We start from the raw sequence: 19,698 nt of genomic DNA on the forward strand, positions 1-19,698 counted from the left end.
AGGAAATGTAGTACCGCATCATGGTGTTCTACCCAGCGGGTTTCCCATAACATCTTAATTGCTGTACTTTTAGTGCCAGGAAACATTTCTTCTATCATTTGTTTTAACAAATGAGTTCTTCCTGAAGATTCCCGTAGGAACTTAGCGATACTTGAAATACCCTTCTGTAATTTCCATAATACTAATTATACTCATGAAATACTTAGTCGCGGTGGTTCTTCTAAGGTTAAAATGTTGCAGTCAAGTGCAGAAACTGATCATTAACATGCGGAAGTTCTAAAAGAAGTTCTTCGATTCTCACAATCATTCTCCGTGTACAAGTATCGAAACCATATTTGTTGATATAAACAATTGACGTTCGCTATGACTTACTGTGTCTACAGCGTTGGCACAGTGTTGATTTGATACTCAGAGAGCACGGATCGTGTTAGAATGGTGGAAGAGAGCAGCAAAAAATTGTGAATGTTGCACAGATCGTTAGATGGAGTGTGGAGGAGGATGCATCGAGGACGAAGGACTGAAGTGAAAGTGACAATCACGATGTAGAAGAGGATGTGGAATGCGAACTGATTTGATTACAGGTGAGTTTGGCAACAGTGCATGGATCGTAAAATTGCAGGATACAAAAATGGCATCTTCGGTGAGTAACATTTGTGGTTAAAGTGCTACGAAAGTAAAATTTTTTTAGGTTCGTTGCTGCAATTACCGGAAAACCATTGACTGATAGCTGCACTGAACATTCTCAGTAAGGTTAGGTTAGAAAAGTGTGAAGAAAGAAATTATGGAGGCCGGAAAGTAATTTTTGGAGTTCTACGTGCTACGAAACTTACATTTTTTTAATATTTAAATTCCTTACCAACGTATCTATAGAGACAGGCAGGTAGCCGGTGCGGAGCGAAGCGGAGGCGTTGCTGCGATAGCGGTTCCAGGTTATTACCCCAGGGGCAGAGCCCGGAATTGGCGGGAAATGTTGACAGCAATTTTCATGACATTTCTTGGGATACAGCCATGAAAAACCGACTTCGACATACATCGATCGGTACGGGTGCTTCGAAGTTCGCATACTCAACTAATTGAGGCCTCCCAATCACGAATTTGAAGTTAAAAATTGGCGGTCAGGTGTAGAAATTGCAAAATAAGCGAAATTGAATGGTGTGTGATCGGCATGATTGCTCATTATTTACAACATTTTCCGGTAAATAATGAGCAATCATGCCGATTGCAGATCACTCAATTTAGCTTATTTTGCAATTTTTAAACGTGACCGCCAAATTTTAACTTCGAATTCGTGAGTAGGAGGCCTCAATTAGTGAGTATGCGAAATATTATTAAATTGGGGAGGGGTCCGGTATTGTAAAATCGCTCCGAAATAGGTTAGCTGTAATTGGTAAAAAGCCAAACAAAAACAAAAAAAATTTTTTTTTTTTCAAAAAAGGCGGCTTTTTTGCAACTCTACAGAATAATAAAAAAATGAAACTTGTAAACACGTACTGATAGCGTTTGTGGCATCCTTATTCCACAAAAATGTTTCCCACTGAGACAAATTATTAAGTTTCGAAACAGGATGGAATCACACTGGCCAAGTCTGGAAAATAGAGTGGATGAGAAATCAGTTCCAAGCCCATTGGGACAATTGATTGTGAACTGTGTATTCTGCTGGTGAATGAACACTTTTTTCCCCCGCCAAACTCGGCTGTTGAAAGAGTGGTCGATCCAGTTGATTCCCAAAAAAACAAACTACACGTCACATCTCGCAGAAACTTTATCATGGGACATTTGAAGAATGGTTCTTCTTAACAGTAATGCCATTTAATAAAATGTGGTGCCATCCCGTTACCAAACTTTTCAAACAACCCACATATATGTATGTCTCCAGTCAGGTGTGCCGACTTGCCAAAATTATTGGGGGGGGGGCCTCTGATCACTGAAATAAATTAATGAATGACTCACTCTCCATTTTTTAAGTTTTGGCTTCAGTGTTCGGAATCTCATAAAAGCCCATGAATTCCTAAAAAATATCAAAATTTTTATTCACAGTTCGAATGCAGAATATTAATTGTCCACGGATGGATATGTCACAAGTTTCGTCAACCATAATAACAAAATATTCCTGACTTTTAATATCTGCTACCACGGAGCGCAAAACAGATCTTCGTAATAACTTATATCAATGATCTCGTTCTGAATGTCATGTGAGAGCCATTTGTAGCCCGAACGTCCCATCCACTCTCCTAGTTCATGCACATCGTCTTTTGAAACTCTTTTTAGTAAACATTTTAACAATACTCATAATTACAGTAATAAGTCATGTGTTTTGCTGTCTCTGGTCATAGCCCCCCCCAAAGTTCATGGTTTAGCGGTCTCAGTCCCCCAAAGTTGATGGTCTAGAACATTTCAAATGTGTTTTTAAAAGTAAGTTCATGTTGCACAATTCAGAGTAAACTTTACAAGAGAAGCAAAATACTACATTATATCCTCTTAAGCAAAAACATTGGGGGGGGGGGGGGGGGGCTCGAGCCCCCCAAACCCAATGGAGTCGGTGCCTATGTCTCCAGTAATGGTATGTATATGCATGTGTGATACCATTTGCACAACTTACACACTTATAGAACTTTTATATATTTTCAGGACTGAAGGAGATGAATCACTTGTGGAAAACAACAGAAAACTTATGAAGGAAGAAGATGCCAAGAAAACTGTGTTCGTTGGAAATGTACCATTAAGAATAAAAAGGATGCGGATAGAGAAACACTTTTCCAAGTGTGGGCCTATCAAGTCAGTGAGGATACGTTGTGTACCTGTAGCAGTTCCAGGAATGAGCAAGACTGTGGCTGCTAAAACGTAAGCATTGATTGAGTGGGTTACAATAATTGACTTTTCCTTTTTTTTTTTTCTTACTTTACTCCCCTTTTCCGCCGACAGTGAAGAAAAAAATTGGCGCAGAGAGACACTGAAGAAATGCCCAGGCTGGTGATATTGCAAGTTGGTCACCAAGGTGGCTCTTTATTTTCAAACTTTTTTTTTGTACATGTAACTGTAATTAAAAAGTGGAAAGCTACATAATGAAGCAAAATATAAGTATGTAATGAGGACCATTTTAAAAAAAAGTGATTACATGCTCATAACTATTTATATAATTGTGGAGGACGAGGTTACTGTATTTTTTCACAATAGTTTCCTGCTGAGTATAGCACATGTTTCCAAATTCTGGCAATTTCCTCATGCCATCAGCTGGATCATTTTCCTAAGACCTGCACTGTGCCATCGATGGTTTTGAAGCGATGTCCTCGTAAAGTATCTTGTAGCTTCTGAAACAAGTCACAAGTACTCAAGTACTCATGTCTACATTATATTGGGTTCTTTAGCACTTCCCAATTCCACCGCTCGATAATAATCATCCATTTTAATATCCATACTCTTCAACCAGCTGTCATGAGACCCAGTTAGCCTTCTGTCATCCATGACCAGGGCCCCAACACGACTGATGTTTTCTGTAGTGGTGGCACAAATGGTTGGGCCAGACCTTGACAAATCTTCAATTGATCGACATTTACCAGTAAATTCACTAACCCACTTCCGAACAGTATAGTGAACAAGTACATTGTCCTGATAAACATCCCTCAACTGATGATGAATATTGACGGCTTTTTCGTCATGATATGTTGCTTCTCTACAGTGAAATCATAATTTTAGAACAGTGTCAAAAATAGCTTTCCTTCACAGATGAAGTTGGAACTTTGTACAGTTGTAACTTAGTCATAATCATCATCATCCTTTGCTGTTTCCTGCCTCTGGCTGGGTCGGCATAGAAGTCAAGCCTCCAATATTTTCTTGGTCTTCCACCACTCCTCTCTTTCCACTGTGTTCCAATCTTGTCCTCTTCTCCTAACACTCTCCACTATCTGCTTTTTTCACCGACATCTTGGTCTCCCCCTTGGCCTTATTCCCACTCCTTGTGCATGGTAAGCTCTTACTGGTAGTCTTTCTGCATCCATCTTCTTCATGTGTCCGAACCACCTTATCTGTACCTGATCTATCCTGTCCTGAAGCTTCACCATACACACTGTCTGTCGGATCTCCTCATTCCTTATTCTATACCTTCTAGTCTTCCCCAGTATACTCCTTAAAAATTCCATATCCACTGCCCGCATCTTTCTTTTGTCTCTCTGTCATTGTCCAAGTCTCTGCCCATATATAATTATTGGCACGTAGTATGTGTTGTATATTACGCTCTTGCACTTCATAGGTACGTCCCTGTTCCATATTAATCTTCAAACACTTTGATGTAGTCCACAACCCATTTGTCCTCTTCTGTTTACCTCCTCATCTATTCTACCACTTCTCTCAATTATGCGTCCGAGATATTTGAAGCTCTCCTCTACCTTCAACTCTTCCGTGTTCATCTTTATTCTTGGTTAATTTCTGGCTCTGTTTCTTGTTATTAGCACCTCATTCTTTTCTGCACTAAATTTCATTCCTGCTCTTCTGATTTCTTCATTCCAACTATCAAGCTGTCTCTGTACTACTTCTTCCCTGTTCCACCATATTACTGTCATCAGCAAACAACAGGACCTTCATCTCTTCCTCTCGCATCCTCTTCCCCACCTCTTCGTTAATTGCATCCATTGTTATTATGAAGAGCAGTGGGGAAAGAGCACTTCCCTGTTTTAGTCCATTACTTATACTGAACCACTCCGTTCTTCCCACTGGTGTCTTCACACAGCTCTGGTTGGCCTTTTATGTGCTCTGCACTCTACACACTGTAACTTCCTCGACCCCTTTCTCTCTCTTAGAGCCTTCCAAATCTTTGTTCTGTCCATGCTATCCTATGCCTTTTCTATATCTAGGAATGCCACAATCAAATCATTTCCATACTCGTAGTGCCTTTCCTGCATTTGCCTTATGGTGAATATCAGATTTATTGTTGATCTGCCTCTTCTAAATCCATACTGTTCCTCTCTCATGTTCAGCTTTGTTACTTCCCTTATTCTTTTCTTATATATATTTTAAGTGTGAAGTTAAATCACTCGTAAGGATATTTATGTAGTCCCAGTAGTTTTTGAATGAGAACAAACAGTACAGATTTTTGATATTCACCTCGAAAACAAGTTTTGTATGTTATCCTCATAATTATCTTTCAGAGGAGGAGAGACACTTTTTTTTTTGTTTCGAAAAATGGTTTGCCATATGTTCTAATTATGGCTTTACGTGTGGGTTACAAGCTTTTTTCTGTTAAAACATCTGTAATGTTATATACACTGCTATTTGTGAAAATTGCAACACCAAGAAGGATAGTGTGATTGAAATGAAGTTTATACCACAGATTAGGTACATGCCAATACACAAATGATTAGGATTACAGAACTGTACATGATCTCTGACCTTGAAAATTCAGTATGGTGTGAAGCGGCCACGTGCTGCAAACACAGCCTCTACACATCGTGGCATGGGATCAAAGAAGGCCTGGATATGCTCCTGGGGAATCTCCCTCCACACAGTTTGTATGCGAATCCACAAAGCATCAACGGTGGTTGCTGGAGGACTGTGACAAACAAGTTGTCGACCAACCATATCCCAGACATGTTCGATGGGCAACATGTCAGGGAACGTGCAGGGCAGCGAAGCAGTGGTACCTGTCGTTTTTTTGAAGACGGCTTGCACATTCCTCGCCAGATGTGCCTGGGCATTGTCTTGCTGAAATATGGCATGTGGAGTTGCCTGAAGGAGGTGCAGTACCTCGGGCTCTAAAACCTCCTTGATGTAGCAGTTGCTGTTCAGATTGCCTTCAAAACATAGGAGGTGAGATCGCATGTTGTATCCAATGGTGCCCCAAACCATCACACTTGGAGTTTGTCCGCTATGCCGCTCAACAATGCAGGCTGCCAGATTGCATTCACCACGGTAGTGTCTAACACGTATGCGACCATCACTGTAGGACAAGTTGAAGCGGGACTCGTCCGAAAACATTACATATTGCCACTCAGCATGCCAACGACGGCATTCATGTGCCCATTGCAGTCTGAGGCGTTTGTGGTTTCTGGACAATGGAAGCTGACGCAATGGCATGTATGCCACCAGTCCAGCCCGCAGCAGACGGCGTCGAACCGTCGACGCAGAGAGGTCCACAGCCATTGCAGTGCTCCGGCATCGAGCTAACACTGTGGGCGAAGCTGTACATAGTGTTACAGCCATGTGGACAAGATGGCGGTCATCCCATGCTGTGGTCACATTGCGTGGTCCATTACCTGCCCGTCGCTGCATACGACCCTCTTCTATCCACCGGTTCCACACACACATCACTGTCTTAGCAGCATGCCCTGTACGAGCCAAAATGTCACGGTATGACAAACCCGCTTCCCGGAGACTGATCATTCTGCCCCGTTAGAACTCACTCACATGCTGATATTGCGCCCTTTGACGTAGACGAGGCATACCGGCATTTGCTATCACGTTTCCACTTCGTTTGACGGCTCTTCACTGACTGAGCTTGGCATAACACTAACCTTTCTGGTCACACAAGAGAAGGTGCTGCTGGCCCTACGTGTACACCATCTGTCTGCAATCCTAATCACTTATTGCTGGTACACATCCTCCGAGTTTTGATTTATTCGGGCCATTCTTTCTGGGTGTTGCAATTTTCACAAACAGCAGTGTATTTAAGAAATATTTTGAAATACGTTGAACAGCCTCCAGATATGCGTGTGCTTATTTCAAGAAATAAGATGTAAAATTTTATTCTGAAAAAGCTATAAAAATGTGTGTTTTATATTTTTTCAGACAACAGTTTCACGAAAATAGAAATAGTGCAGTAGCTTATGTAGTATTTCATGATGCATCAAGTGTGAGAAATGCATTGAATCTCAATGGATCACTACTTCGTGGACACCATTTACGTGTTGATAGCGTTGATCACAAAGAATCATACGAAAAAAGAAAGGCTGTGTTCATTGGCAATCTTCCTTTTGGTAAGTTTACTTATATATATATGTGAAAATTGTGAGTAGTAAAGTTTTTTTTAAAGGCAGGTTGAAAATATTAATTGATATTACACAACCAAAAGCCCTTCATAATTACAGCACTTATGTAGGTTGGGCACATCAGTTTGATGAGATTATTTCTGCAATAATAGTATGAAGTAGAAAAATCTGTTTTGGCAAGTGTTTTTATTTCATTGATTGAGAAGCAAGTGTTAACAATGCATGGTTATTATACAAGTTAACAAACAAGGGGTAGGATGTATTTCTCAATTTATATTTATTTCGTCAAGACAATTTCACAGGCTTATGTGATTTATAAAATATTGTGGCAAACCCCTTGACAGACCTCCTGGAACTGTAAATGCTTTGAACATATAGATTTGAAAGAATACTGCTTTAACAACAAAGTTAGATGTATTTTTGTTCTGACATAAACATCTACCATTTATTCCCATTGGTCCATTAATGAATAATAGGGAATGCTAGACATCCAAATCATTCGTTCCTGCTGTTCCATTAATGGAAAATTAATTATTTTCTACTTCGACCCAAGGTTCATCAATTAGTGTTATACATTCTTCAAACTGAGGCAATATATAGTAAAATTATAACCGATTGCTGTAGGACTTGCGATTTCCTCCGGAACAAATGAGGATGAAAAAGACTTCACTCCCCTTTTAAAAAGTAGACTGTGCTAGATTTTGGCTCACAAGAGTGCAGTCGGTGGGAGAGAGTTATGGCATCTCGTCTTTGCAGGAAAAAAAAAGTTTGCAGTGATTTGAGCTGTAGACATTTTTTTAGATTTCGTCACTGCGAAACACACAAGGACATAGTTTGGTAGAGCCCAAAAGAGAACTTGAATGGTGAACTTGTAGTTCGAAAGATGGAAAGGCATGCAGCGTGATGGATCATCGAGAGGTGTCTTCTACCGCAAGTTTTTAAGAATACACACAGGTGGAATGAAGAGGAAGTGCTAACCAGAAGTTGAGAAAAAAAGTGCTGAGTGATAGTGAGTCTTGTTTAAATGTTGAGAGCTCTCAATATATGGCCTTATTAGCGTTGGTCATTATAAGGTTAAAAGTATAGTGCTGAATTACACAACCATGAGTAATATTTTCCAATATGTTATAATTGCTTCTATCTTGTGTTAGTTTATAAGCATGGTTACATTTTTGAAACTTCACCTAAACAATCAGGGCATTCTCTGTAAATTCCTGTGTCCGGACCTTTCCGTGTAAATCGGGTGAAGTTGAAATTGTTCCTGACCCACCTAATCCACCTTGTCCTCACATGTAACAATTTCACCTTTGAAAACCAACATTTCCTACAGATCTGAGGTACAGCCATGGGTACCAGAATGGCCCCATCCTATGCAAACCTCTTCATGGACAAACTTGTACAAGAGTGTTTGGATACCCAACCCCTCCAACCCCTCCTCTGGCTCCACTTCATCGATGACATCTTCATGGTCTGGACACATGGAGAACCATCCTTTTCAGCTTTCCTGGACCAACTTAATCACTTCCGTTCCATAAAATTTGCCTGGACGCACTCCTCCAACCAGATCACCTTCCTGGATATGGAGGTGCACATCGAGGGAGGACACCTGACTACTTCCATCCACATAAAACCCACCAACCACATGCAATAACTACACTTCTCCAGCTCCCACATGTTCCACACCAAAAAAGCCATTCCATTCTTTCTGGCCCTCAGGGGACAGCGCCTGAACACTTCACCCACCTCCCGCCAGAATTATAACGTCCGCCTACACCAAGCCCTGGTCAACCGTGGATATCCGTCCGTCCTGGTCACCAAACCACCAACCCACCTGCACTCATCACCCAATATCATCCGCACTTGAACAAAATCAGGCACACACTACACTCTCTTCTCCCAATTCTCCACAGTGATCCTGAAACCAAAACATATTTCCCGACAAGCCCAGAGTGGTTTTCAAAGGCCCCTTCCCCCAACCTCTAAAACATCCTGCTCCACAACACTCCTTTACCACACAACCAACATCCCCCTGCCCACAAATGCAACCGCCCTAGGTGCAAAACCTGCCCCATCCTCATTACCTCTCACACCCTCCAGGTGCACACGGCCACTGGCAAATTTATCCTCCATCCCAAAGGGGCCTGCCACGCCTCAAACCTAATCTACATCCTCACCTGCAATATCTGTGGTGATTTTTACCTGGGGGAAACATCAACTGTCCTCAACCTCTGCATCAATAACCACCGCTCCTCCACCCACAACCTGGACTTCACTGTCGCTGTCCACACCAACCACTACAACATCCGTTTCAACGACTACTTCCGGGTAGCGATCATCCATCTCCTACCCCAACCAGCTAACACCTCTGTTCGCAAAAGATGAGAAAGGGCCTACATATCGGCCATGAGTGCAACCACTCCACCTGGCCTGAACAAGTCCTCCCAGTAATGTCCTCACCTCAGCCCACCTTATCCCCCCCTCTCAATCCAACCCATCCCACCCACTCACAGTTTTCGACGATCCTGGTGACGAAACAATGTTTTTTTTCGTTCTACGCACCGCTTCTTCTTCGATGGGGACCTGGCAACTCTGCAGGGCCCAGCTTCTGGTTTCGTCTCTTTCTTCTCACACCGAAGATGCTACAAAGCTAGCGAAAATTTTGAATTTTTTCACTGTCTGATGAGTGTTTTCTTTCTCCTTCTTTGATTTTTATATATATATATATATAAACTGCTCACAAAAAGTTTTGCATCACCCAAGAAATGATAGAAAGAACAATCGCAACATGTCCCACTGGGCCAGCTGTGAGAAAGCACACTGTGCTGTGCAAGATACCCATTCAACCCCGCATAACTCACTCTTCAGACGACAGCCACGACCAGCTGAGCATATATTTGTGTTCGAACATCTCAGTATTGTGGGTGGTAATGGTCAAGGCTATATCTCCCACTTACGTAGAGAGAGACTCAAGTAGTGAAGGTGCGTTGTAGACATGCCCAGGCGTACAATATCGCAGTTCGATTGGGCAAGGGTTATCGCCTTCGTGCAGAGTGGGATGTCACAACGGGCGGTAGCCGCGACGATGGGAATCGCACAGAACGATGTCAGCAGAACATGGAGAAGGTACACAGACAGTGGGACAGTAGCAGATCGCCACCGTTCAGGTCGACCACGGGTAACAACACCAGCCCAGGACCGTTTGCTAGGAATCACAGCCCTGCGGCACAATACCAGGACCACAAATGAGTTGCGAAATGACCTCCAACAAGCCTCAGGCGTACGTGTTTCGACCCAGTCTGTTCGCAATAGACTGTGAGCAAGAGGCTTACGTTGCCGAAGACCCATGCGTCGGCAACCTCTAAGTGCAAACCAACAGTGTGATCGTTTGGTGTGGGCACGCGAACATGTGCATTGGGGACCTGCAGATTGGTCGTGTGTACTCTTTACAGATGAATGTAGGCTTTGTCTGAGGCCTGATTCGAGACGTGTGAGAGTGTGGAGAGGCGTAGGACCACGGGAGAGACTTCGTCATGTGCAACCTGTTCATCCATTCCAAGGAGGTGGCATTATGGTTTGGGCAGGGATTATGCACGGCCGCCAAACGCCCCTAATTGCAATTCAAGGGACACTGACAGGACCGCGTTACATCAGAGACATCCTACAAACAACTGTGGAACCATACCGTCGGAACATTGGTCCAACTCTTGTGTTCATGGATGATAATGCCCGGCCACATCGTGCAGGGGTGGTGCAAGATTATCTGCAGCAGGCCCAAATTAACAGAATGCCCTGGCCGCCAGGAAGCCCAGACATGAATTGTATCGAGCATGCTTGGGCCATGTTGAGGAATGCAATGGCACACCGTCCTGTGCTCCCAGACTCTCCACTTGAGCTTCTTTTGGCAGCACAGGAGGAATGGGATCGTTTACCACAGGATGAACTTGATCATCTCATTGCGAGCATGCCCCGGCATGTTGAAGACCTCATTGCAGCTCGAGGGGGATATACCAGGTGGTAAACATCCTGTCTGACATAACAAATAGGCAGATAGCATTGTTGTGCCATTTGTTTCCCTTTGCTACTTCAGCAGTGTGTCATTTTGTCGGATTAGTGTGAACGTTCTTTTTCATGCCATTCCCATGTTTTCCACGTTTTCTTCTTTCTTTTACTGATTGAGCAATTGTATGTTTATTTTCTTCCTCACATACATACATACATACATACACATATACAGGGTGCTCGGAAATTTTCCTTACAAACTCCTAGGGCTAGTAGAGGGAACTGAGTAGACAATATGTGGAATAGGAACCCATACGTTTCCGTGCTACAACCGTGACAATGTGTCGTGTCGGATGTGCCTGTGTTGGTATGCAACCGGGTAGGCAGTACATGATGTCAGAAGATCACCTGATGGCACATGACGTCTACCTTGCGGCGGTATCCTGCCTGGACCCCCATTCACATGCCTGTGCATCTCCGATGAACATGGTTGAATACACGTTTGCAGAATACGCAGACATTATCCTTGTGTATGGCGCAGAGGAAGAGAATGGAAGAGCAGCCGTCGGCTTTATCAAGAGCGTTATCCACAAAGTGTGACTCCATTGCATACCCTTTTTAACAGCATTACGCAAAGGCTCCGAGAATGAGGTAGCTTCACCGCTAACAGGAAGGACTGTGGTGGTCCAAAGAGACGCCGTACGCCCGAATTGGAAGAGGCTGTACCGCACCACATTGAACAGGACCCATCAACAAGTATGTGAACAATTGCGCGTGCAATGGGTGTTTGTCATAGCATCGTGTGGGAGGTTCTGCATGACCAACAACTACATCCTTACCACCACCAAAGGGTACAGGCTTTGAGACCAGCAGATTTTGTACCATGTGTTAACTTCTGCACGTGGTTTGTGCACTGTTGCATCGACGAGTCCCAGTTTCCACGTTGAGTTCTGTTCACAGATGAATGTAAATTCACTAGGGAGTGTGTTCTCAATTCTAAAAACAGCCATGTCTGGGCAGACGAAAATCCTCATGCGACACATGTCTGGGTATTCCAGGATAGATTTCCTAACAAGGTGTGGGCAGGTATTCTGGATGGTCATGTGATCGGGCCTGACCTTCTTCCAGCCAGGCTAACGGGTGCAGTGTACTTGATCTTCCTACAGGAAGTATTGGCCTTGTACGTGAATGCTGTTCCATTGAACGTCCGTCAGGAACTGTGGTTTCAGCACGATGGCGCACCGCCTCACTTTACACGTGACGTTCGGAGACATCTTAACCGAATATTCGGGCAAAGATGGATAGGCCGAGGTGGTCCAACTGCATGGCCCCCACGTTCGCCGGATTTAACACCATTAGACTATTTCTTGTGGTGTCGTATGAAGAGTATGCTGTACGAGACTCCTGTAGAGACAGAGGAGGAACTGCTGGCATGAGTTATGGTCGCTGCACAAGAGATTGACGAGACACTAGGTGTGATGGAGCGAGTGTACTGGAACATGATTCGTCGGTGCAATGGGTGCAATCACGTTGGTGGTCGTCACATCAAGCCACTGTTGTAGTTGAGCAGTACCGTATGCAACACATCCAGTGCAGAATACAGAAACAAATTGTTGTGTTCCACTGTGGAGACTGAGGCAGGTTCGAGAAGTCTGCAATATTGGTAGTTTTAGTTTGTACAAGCATTGTTACAAGGCTACCAGATGACCCAATTTAGCTGGGACAGTCCATTCATTTCAATCCCTGTCCTGGCTTTTTCAAAGCAGTCATGAAAAAAAATATTTTTTTTTTTGTTAACTCACATTTAGATATGTTCTTTATTATAATAATTATTGCTAATAATTATCATTTAATTTTTATATATATTATTTTCTAAACAGAATTATCAAGGCTGTTCAATTTGCAGAACACAGTATTATTTGAAAACTTCTGAGAATTAAATGTAAACAATAAGCACCAAGCTGTAAGCCTTTTTCAGTAAGTGACCATGCATTTCTAATTGTTGGGTCAGGAGGGGAGGGGTCGATTTTTCCCCTGTTACTTTGAACCATAGTACTGCAATTCTACAATTGCATGTTTAGCTCTAGTACCTACTTCAAGAGCATTTTGCCGACCACCATGGCAAAGTTGTTAGCAAAGCACGCTACGACGCCAGGGGTCCCGGTTTGAATCCCGGCCTGGGAATAGGCTTTGTTTGTGTGTATGTTCCTTCATCAATTTCATCATATCCTCAAGATGAGACTTGGCAAAAAAGTGATGTAAAATAACCTAATTCAATCAGCCCTACAGAATTTTGGATCTTCTCTTTGTTACACATTTTTGGATCTCCCCTCTCCCCCAAGGACATATTTTGGGCCCCTGGTCTCCCCCAAACCCCAAAAAAATTACAATGTTCGAAGATGAAATAATGAAAATATGCTTGTTTAACATTTGTTGTACAATTGAGGGTTATTTACTTCCATCGAACTTATTGGAAGGCAAGGATTATATTAGGATCATATGGCTATGAAGGACAGTGTCAAAGAAGATTTATGCACGCTACAACTTATGCATAAAATGTTAATCAGAAACTTTGCTTTTCATGAACTGGATCTAACATTATTTTTTGTTATTCAATAAATATTCAATTCTATGTCTTTTTTACATTAAATTTCTTAACTGTACTGTTGTTTTATACAAATTTTGGTTGTTTTAATACATATAAGCTAGATAATGAATATGTACTGTTATATCTCTATTGTTATACCTTATTTTACATATTCTTGTAATAATAACAATACAGTATTAATTAATTATGCATTATGAATAGACCTATGAATTATATTAATTTTATTTGTATAAAACATTCAATCAGAAATGTGGCCATTTTCCAACAACAGTACTTGCGTTGATAAGTAACTTTAGGCTCTAAATTTCCCTTGTAGTAGCATACAGATCTCAAGTACATTCGCTGCAAAATGACTTTGGACCTCATAACAAAAGCACAAAAAATACAGAAAATTCATGTGAAAAGCTATTATTAAGCTATTACGTGGATACAGCAAAAAATGCATACATTAGTACGAAGTCATGTTGCCTTTACTGTTGAGAACCATTTGGATGCGATTGGGCATGAAATCACTAAGACTTCTGAAGTAATTTAAGTCCACGTCAATGCACCACATTTTCTTCAGTTCTGTTTGGAGGGTCTGTAGGCTCTGAATCTTCTTCTTTGCCAGGAATTGCTTCATACTATGCCAACAATTTTTAATTGGGTTGAGATTGGGGCTATTCCCAAGCCACTCTAACATCTTTATCTGTTGTCCCTCAAGCCATTTCCTTACCTTCTTAGCCATGTGACAAGGAGCATTATCATGCATGAAAATATCACACTCATGGATCTGAAGCATATCCACTAAATGGTCCTTAAGAACGTTGTTATATTGGTCTGCGTTCGTCACATTTTGCGGTAAGAAATATAAACCTGCAATACCCTTTTCACCTGATAAATACCCCCACACCATTACAGTCTGGGAGTGCCTAACTGTCGGAACCGTATACTTTGGGTCGTATTGATCTGAAGATGATGGACGTTGAACTTTAGCAACTCCCATTCGGAACAGTTGGAATGAGCTTTCATCGGAAAACATGACTTTCCTCCACTGTGCTGGTGTCCAGTGTGCATATTTCTTTGCAAAAGCAAGATGGTCTTTCTTCATGCGGGCGGTGAGTAGTGACTTCTTAGCAGCAGGATGACATGGCAAATCTAAGTCTTTCTGTAAACAGTGCTGGATCGTGCAAACACTAACGTTTTCCAGCAGACTCAGGTGCATTTCTTTAAGTTCTGATGCTGTCAGTCAATAGTTTTTCTTTATTTCTCATTAGGAGAGCGTCTGTAGATTTGGTTGTTTTTCTTTGCCTCCCACCACCAAATTTGTGCTTTGGAATGACAGTCGGAGGCGGCTGCCAGTACCTTCATTATGGTTGCTTTTGCACGACCAGTTTGTTTACATATCGTCTTTATCGGGACGTTTTCACTTCGCCATGCAATGGCTTTTTTCACACTACTACAGTACTTTCCCGGCATATCACAAATACACCTGTACAGTAGTCAAATATCCAACACACATACAGTAGGAAAATATCCAACACAAATACAGTAGGAAAATATCCAACACAAAGTGCACCACACGGAAACTCAGCAATTTATCACACACACTACAGCAGAAAGTCACCCTTCCTGTGTCAAGTAACAATACGAAATGAAATGAACTCGCCAGTAATGCACTGTTGCCAGATATGTTCATGCAGAAACAATTCTGTGTTCGAAACAAAACAACACTAGATACAAGGCTACAAAGTGATAGACCGCTTACTACGGCAGATTTCACATGAGTTCCAAGTCATTTTGCGGTGGGTGTTTTAAATGGGGTATATATGCATGTAGTTCTGCATACGTATTGTGAATAGCAAAGTGTTTAATTGTCGTGAAACATCTAATAGTTTAATATTTGCTTCATTTTTTGTAACTTTCACAGGAATGCAACTTGAGTATAACCAAATCATTTTGTTTCTAAAAGGTCAATGATATGATCACATAAACACATGAAAGTTTGTATTAAGTTCATTTTGTGCTCAGATAGGCTAATCAGGACTGGGCCTACAGTTTTAAAATGGAATCTGAATCGCTATGCAATATGTCTCCACTGAGGATCAAACCTGGTATCCACTGATTATAAGACAGTGTTATCATTATGCCATTGGGTAGGTAATACACATACACAAACTCACATACGGCAAAAACAAATTATTAAGTAGCTGAAATGGCCAATGTGTGACTCTTGGATGTAAAATTATTTAGGTAGTTCCAAAATATGACTTCATGAACCTTTAAAACTCTTAACTGACAATGCAAGTGAAATAGCTTAGCCGTAATTTTTAAAAAAGCCAGCTTTTTATTGGAAAAAAAAAACCGTCCATTCAAAAAAGCTGGCTTTTTTGCAACTCTATAAACAAATAATATTTAGCACTTTTGAAAGAATTATTTTTGGGAATAAGTGTCTTAAGAAGCAATATACTGTGTATTGATTACTTTAGTAAAAACTTTAATATTCTGGGAAACTCAGGAAAACGTGAAAATAAATATATTTTAAATTTTGTGTGGGAACCCTGAAGAAAGTAGTGTGAAGGAGATGTCTCCTTTCTTCATTTTCTATTGCAAGGATGTAACTTTTTTTTAATCTTATCTTATCTTTAAAATTTGTCGGCTTTTAAAGTTAGCAAATCAATATATTGTGTTTTCATGACTGCAATTTGTAATTTTTGTTGTTACAACTTCACAGTGAGCTGAGAATATTTTCCAGTTCCATCCATGATAAAACTTTGTACCATTTTGTTCTAACCTACTTACAACCACTATTGTATTGAAAGAGTTTCTTGAGCATTGGCTTTCCTTAACTGCTGACAAATTTAATTAGTAGTTTGGAGGCGCTGTTTTCTCTGCTTTCTACTATGTTAGTCACCATCTTTATGATGCAGTTATTTTTTTTTTTTTAGTGCATAAAGACAACAATACAGTAATGGACGTATTTCCTTATCTTCATAATAGGATGTGTAAGGGGTGAACTGAGAAGGCACCCAACTGTCAACTTTACTTTCCCCCACAATGCACCCTGGTAACTTCAATTTTGCAGGCTAGCAAGGATCTGGTGCCTGGATCCACGACCACTATAATCCTATGTGGGGCTTGTGTTTGTGGCTTTTCCTTCATCAGCCTCTTCACCATTCATCCTCATCTTCATGATTAGCCAAAAGTAGCAGAAAAGCAAAGTAAAATAAACTAAATCAATCAATTATCTTCATAATATTAGTTTTGTATTCAGTACAAGAGATGTATACAATAATTGGTTACAAGAATGTTGGATGTCAGATAATTTTGTAAAATAAAATCCCAGTTTTATATGTGAATTTATCAGTATCCTGCGATGTAATTGGTCCTTTTTTTTTAGTTAGTGATTTTGACCCTTTGACTAGTTTCCGTCCCTGCTTGCTTGCTGTCTTTCTTTGCTTTATAGAAAGAGAAATAGAGATTTCTTATATTTTGGATGCAGAACACTCCTAGTTCTGTCCAGGGGTCCCGGGTTCGAATCCCGGTCGGGCTTGGTTGTTTGTGAATGTCCATTCATCAATTTCATCATTTCATCACTCATCCCCATCTTCGCAAATTAGCCAAGAGGCACAAAACGCGAAGTAAAATAAACTAAATCAAATCAAATCAAAACCTAGTTCTGTCTCCATGCAAAGTGAAAATATTGATGTGATAATACTGCCTTCTTTTCAAACTTTTCAGATGCAGAAGATGATGATTTATGGAAAATATTCAGCGAATGTGGTGAAATTGAATCTGTGAGAGTAGTTCATGATAGTGCAACAGGTGTTGGTAAAGGATATGGCTACGTAAATTTTGTGGTAGGTAATACTTTGTTAATCTTTTGTGAAACATCAGTGAAGGTGAGAAAAGGATGCAAATGTAATTTATACTTTGATACATATCCCAAGCTGTTATGTCTTCATTTTAGCAACATATCTGCCATTGCATACAATGTATTTTGCATTTCTGCACTAAAATTAATTTGATTGGCATGCAAAGTTGGAGACTTATTCTATTCTAAAGCATTATAAAATCATCTTACGGTGAAGTCAAGCGTGGCCGTTCCTGCTTTTTCTCTTTTTTCCGAAGAGAGACGAGTTTCCCACCATTTACTTACATTGAAGAAAAGAACAGTTTTCAGTTTTCCCCTGAACTATTGGACTTACGACCTTCAAATTTTTAAGGGACATTACTGAAAGGTGTATATCATGGTCCGTAAATTCAATGTTTGTGTATCACAAATGGTTTGATACTTGGTTTTATTTACATTTAGTTTGGCAACATTGTTTGTAAATGTCATTAACAAGCGCAGTCAACCTCGTCCCTTTACATCGGAGGGCTCTTCCGTGGTGGTTGGCGCATGTCCATTCCTTTCTTGACCATTTGCGGAGAGTTGGAGGGGGAGAGGAGGGGGTGCGAACGACCCACCCGGTTTTGGGATTCCATCGAATCCTAGATTCTTCGTCTGCCACGTATGTCAAGTGGAAATCGCCACATATTAATAAATTATCAAAATTAGTTTCAAACGTCTGACATCGTTATCTCACGAAAGCACACAAATATTAATGAATTAATCGTGGCGAGTCTGGCTTGATATCGAGATAAAATTGTAAAAACTAACTAACTAACTAACTCCCTAGCCTTCTTAAACCCGAAGGTTCATGGCTGCAGCAACACAGGCCTTCCATCTTTCCCTATCTTGAGCAAGTTCTATATACTCTTTTCCATCCCTACCGATCTCCCTTAGGTACATCTCAACGTTGTTCCTCCATTTTCGTCTTGGCCTTCCTACAGGTCTCTTACCATCAGGTTTCCCAACAAGAATCCTGTAAACTCCTCTTTCCTCTCCCATTCGTGCCACTTGGCCTGCCCACCTAAGTCTTCTTGATTTAATTATTCTAATAATATCTGGACATGAATACAAATTATGTAGTTCTAAATTATGTAACCTTCTCCACTCACCTGTCTCCTCATCCCTTTTAGGTCCAAAGATTTTCCTAAGGATGTTATTTTCAAATACTCTCAATTTATGTTCCTCTTTCAATGTAAGAGACCAAGTTTCACATCCATATAATACTACAGGCAAAATTACTGTTTTGTATATTTTAACTTTTAGTTTCTTAGATATTAAACGAGAAGACAAAAGTTTATGAAGAGAGAAGTAACATGCATTTCCTGAATTAAGCCTACTTTTTATTTCCTCTTTAATATAATTTTCATTTGTTAATATTACTACTAAGTATATGAATCTGGAAACTGGTTCAAACGAGTTGTTATCAACAATTAGATTTTGATTATTACCTAACACTTGGTTTCGGCCTGTAAGCATATATTTAGTTTTCTCTTTGTTAACTTCGAAACCTATCTCTTTAGCAGTTTTGAGAAATATTTTAGCATTATTCTTAATTGTATTCACATCATCCCCCAGTAAGTCTACATCATCTGCATATGCTAACAACTGAGTCACACCATTTAATTTTAGTCCTTCTTTAGTTTCTTTTACCTTCCTTACAGCATATTCTAAGGCAAAATTAAAGAGCAATGGAGATAATGCATCTCCTTGTTTTAACCCATCATGAATTGTAAATTTGTCAGACATATTAATACCCACACAAATTTTACTTTCTGTTTCACTGGTGCATATTTTTATCATACTAACAAGCTTCTTAGGTATTCCAAACTCTACTAACTCTCTTTTGACCGAATCATATGCTTTTTTGAAATCAATGAATAGCTGATGGACATTTTGATTATATTCCCACTTTTTTTCACGTGTCTGTCTGATGTGAAAAATTTGATCTGTAGTTGATCTGTTACGTTTAAATCCACATTGATAATCACCTATAATTTCATTAGCATATGGGGTTAGTCTTGTTAAAAGAATGTTAGAAAATATTTTATATGTTGTTGAGAGTAGAAAAATTCCACGGTAATTATTTCAGTTCATTTTAACACCTTTTTTAAACACAGGAACAATTATGGATTCTTTCCAGTGTTGAGGAATTTCTTCTTTATTCCATATTAAACAAATTAATGTATGAATTTGACATATTAATGATTTTCCACCATATTTAATTAACTCAGCTGGTATTA

General features: G+C 40.5%; 1 protein-coding gene across 2 annotated transcripts in view; it reads left to right on the plus strand.

The window, feature by feature from the left end:
- LOC145985177 (uncharacterized) overlaps nucleotides 1-19,698 on the plus strand; it is a 70,660-nt gene that overhangs the window by 30,383 nt on the left and 20,579 nt on the right. For both annotated transcript variants that reach the window (XM_083118875.1, XM_083118876.1), the window contains exons 3-5: nucleotides 2,629-2,841; nucleotides 6,778-6,965; nucleotides 17,305-17,423. In XM_083118875.1, coding sequence (XP_082975001.1) covers nucleotides 2,629-2,841; nucleotides 6,778-6,965; nucleotides 17,305-17,423 — 520 coding nt within the window. The remainder of the gene's footprint in view (nucleotides 1-2,628; nucleotides 2,842-6,777; nucleotides 6,966-17,304; nucleotides 17,424-19,698) is intronic.

This window comes from Lepisma saccharinum, chromosome 3 (assembly GCF_977018435.1).
Source record: "Lepisma saccharinum chromosome 3, izLepSacc3.1, whole genome shotgun sequence".
In the NCBI taxonomy this organism is placed as follows: domain Eukaryota; kingdom Metazoa; phylum Arthropoda; class Insecta; order Zygentoma; family Lepismatidae; genus Lepisma; species Lepisma saccharinum.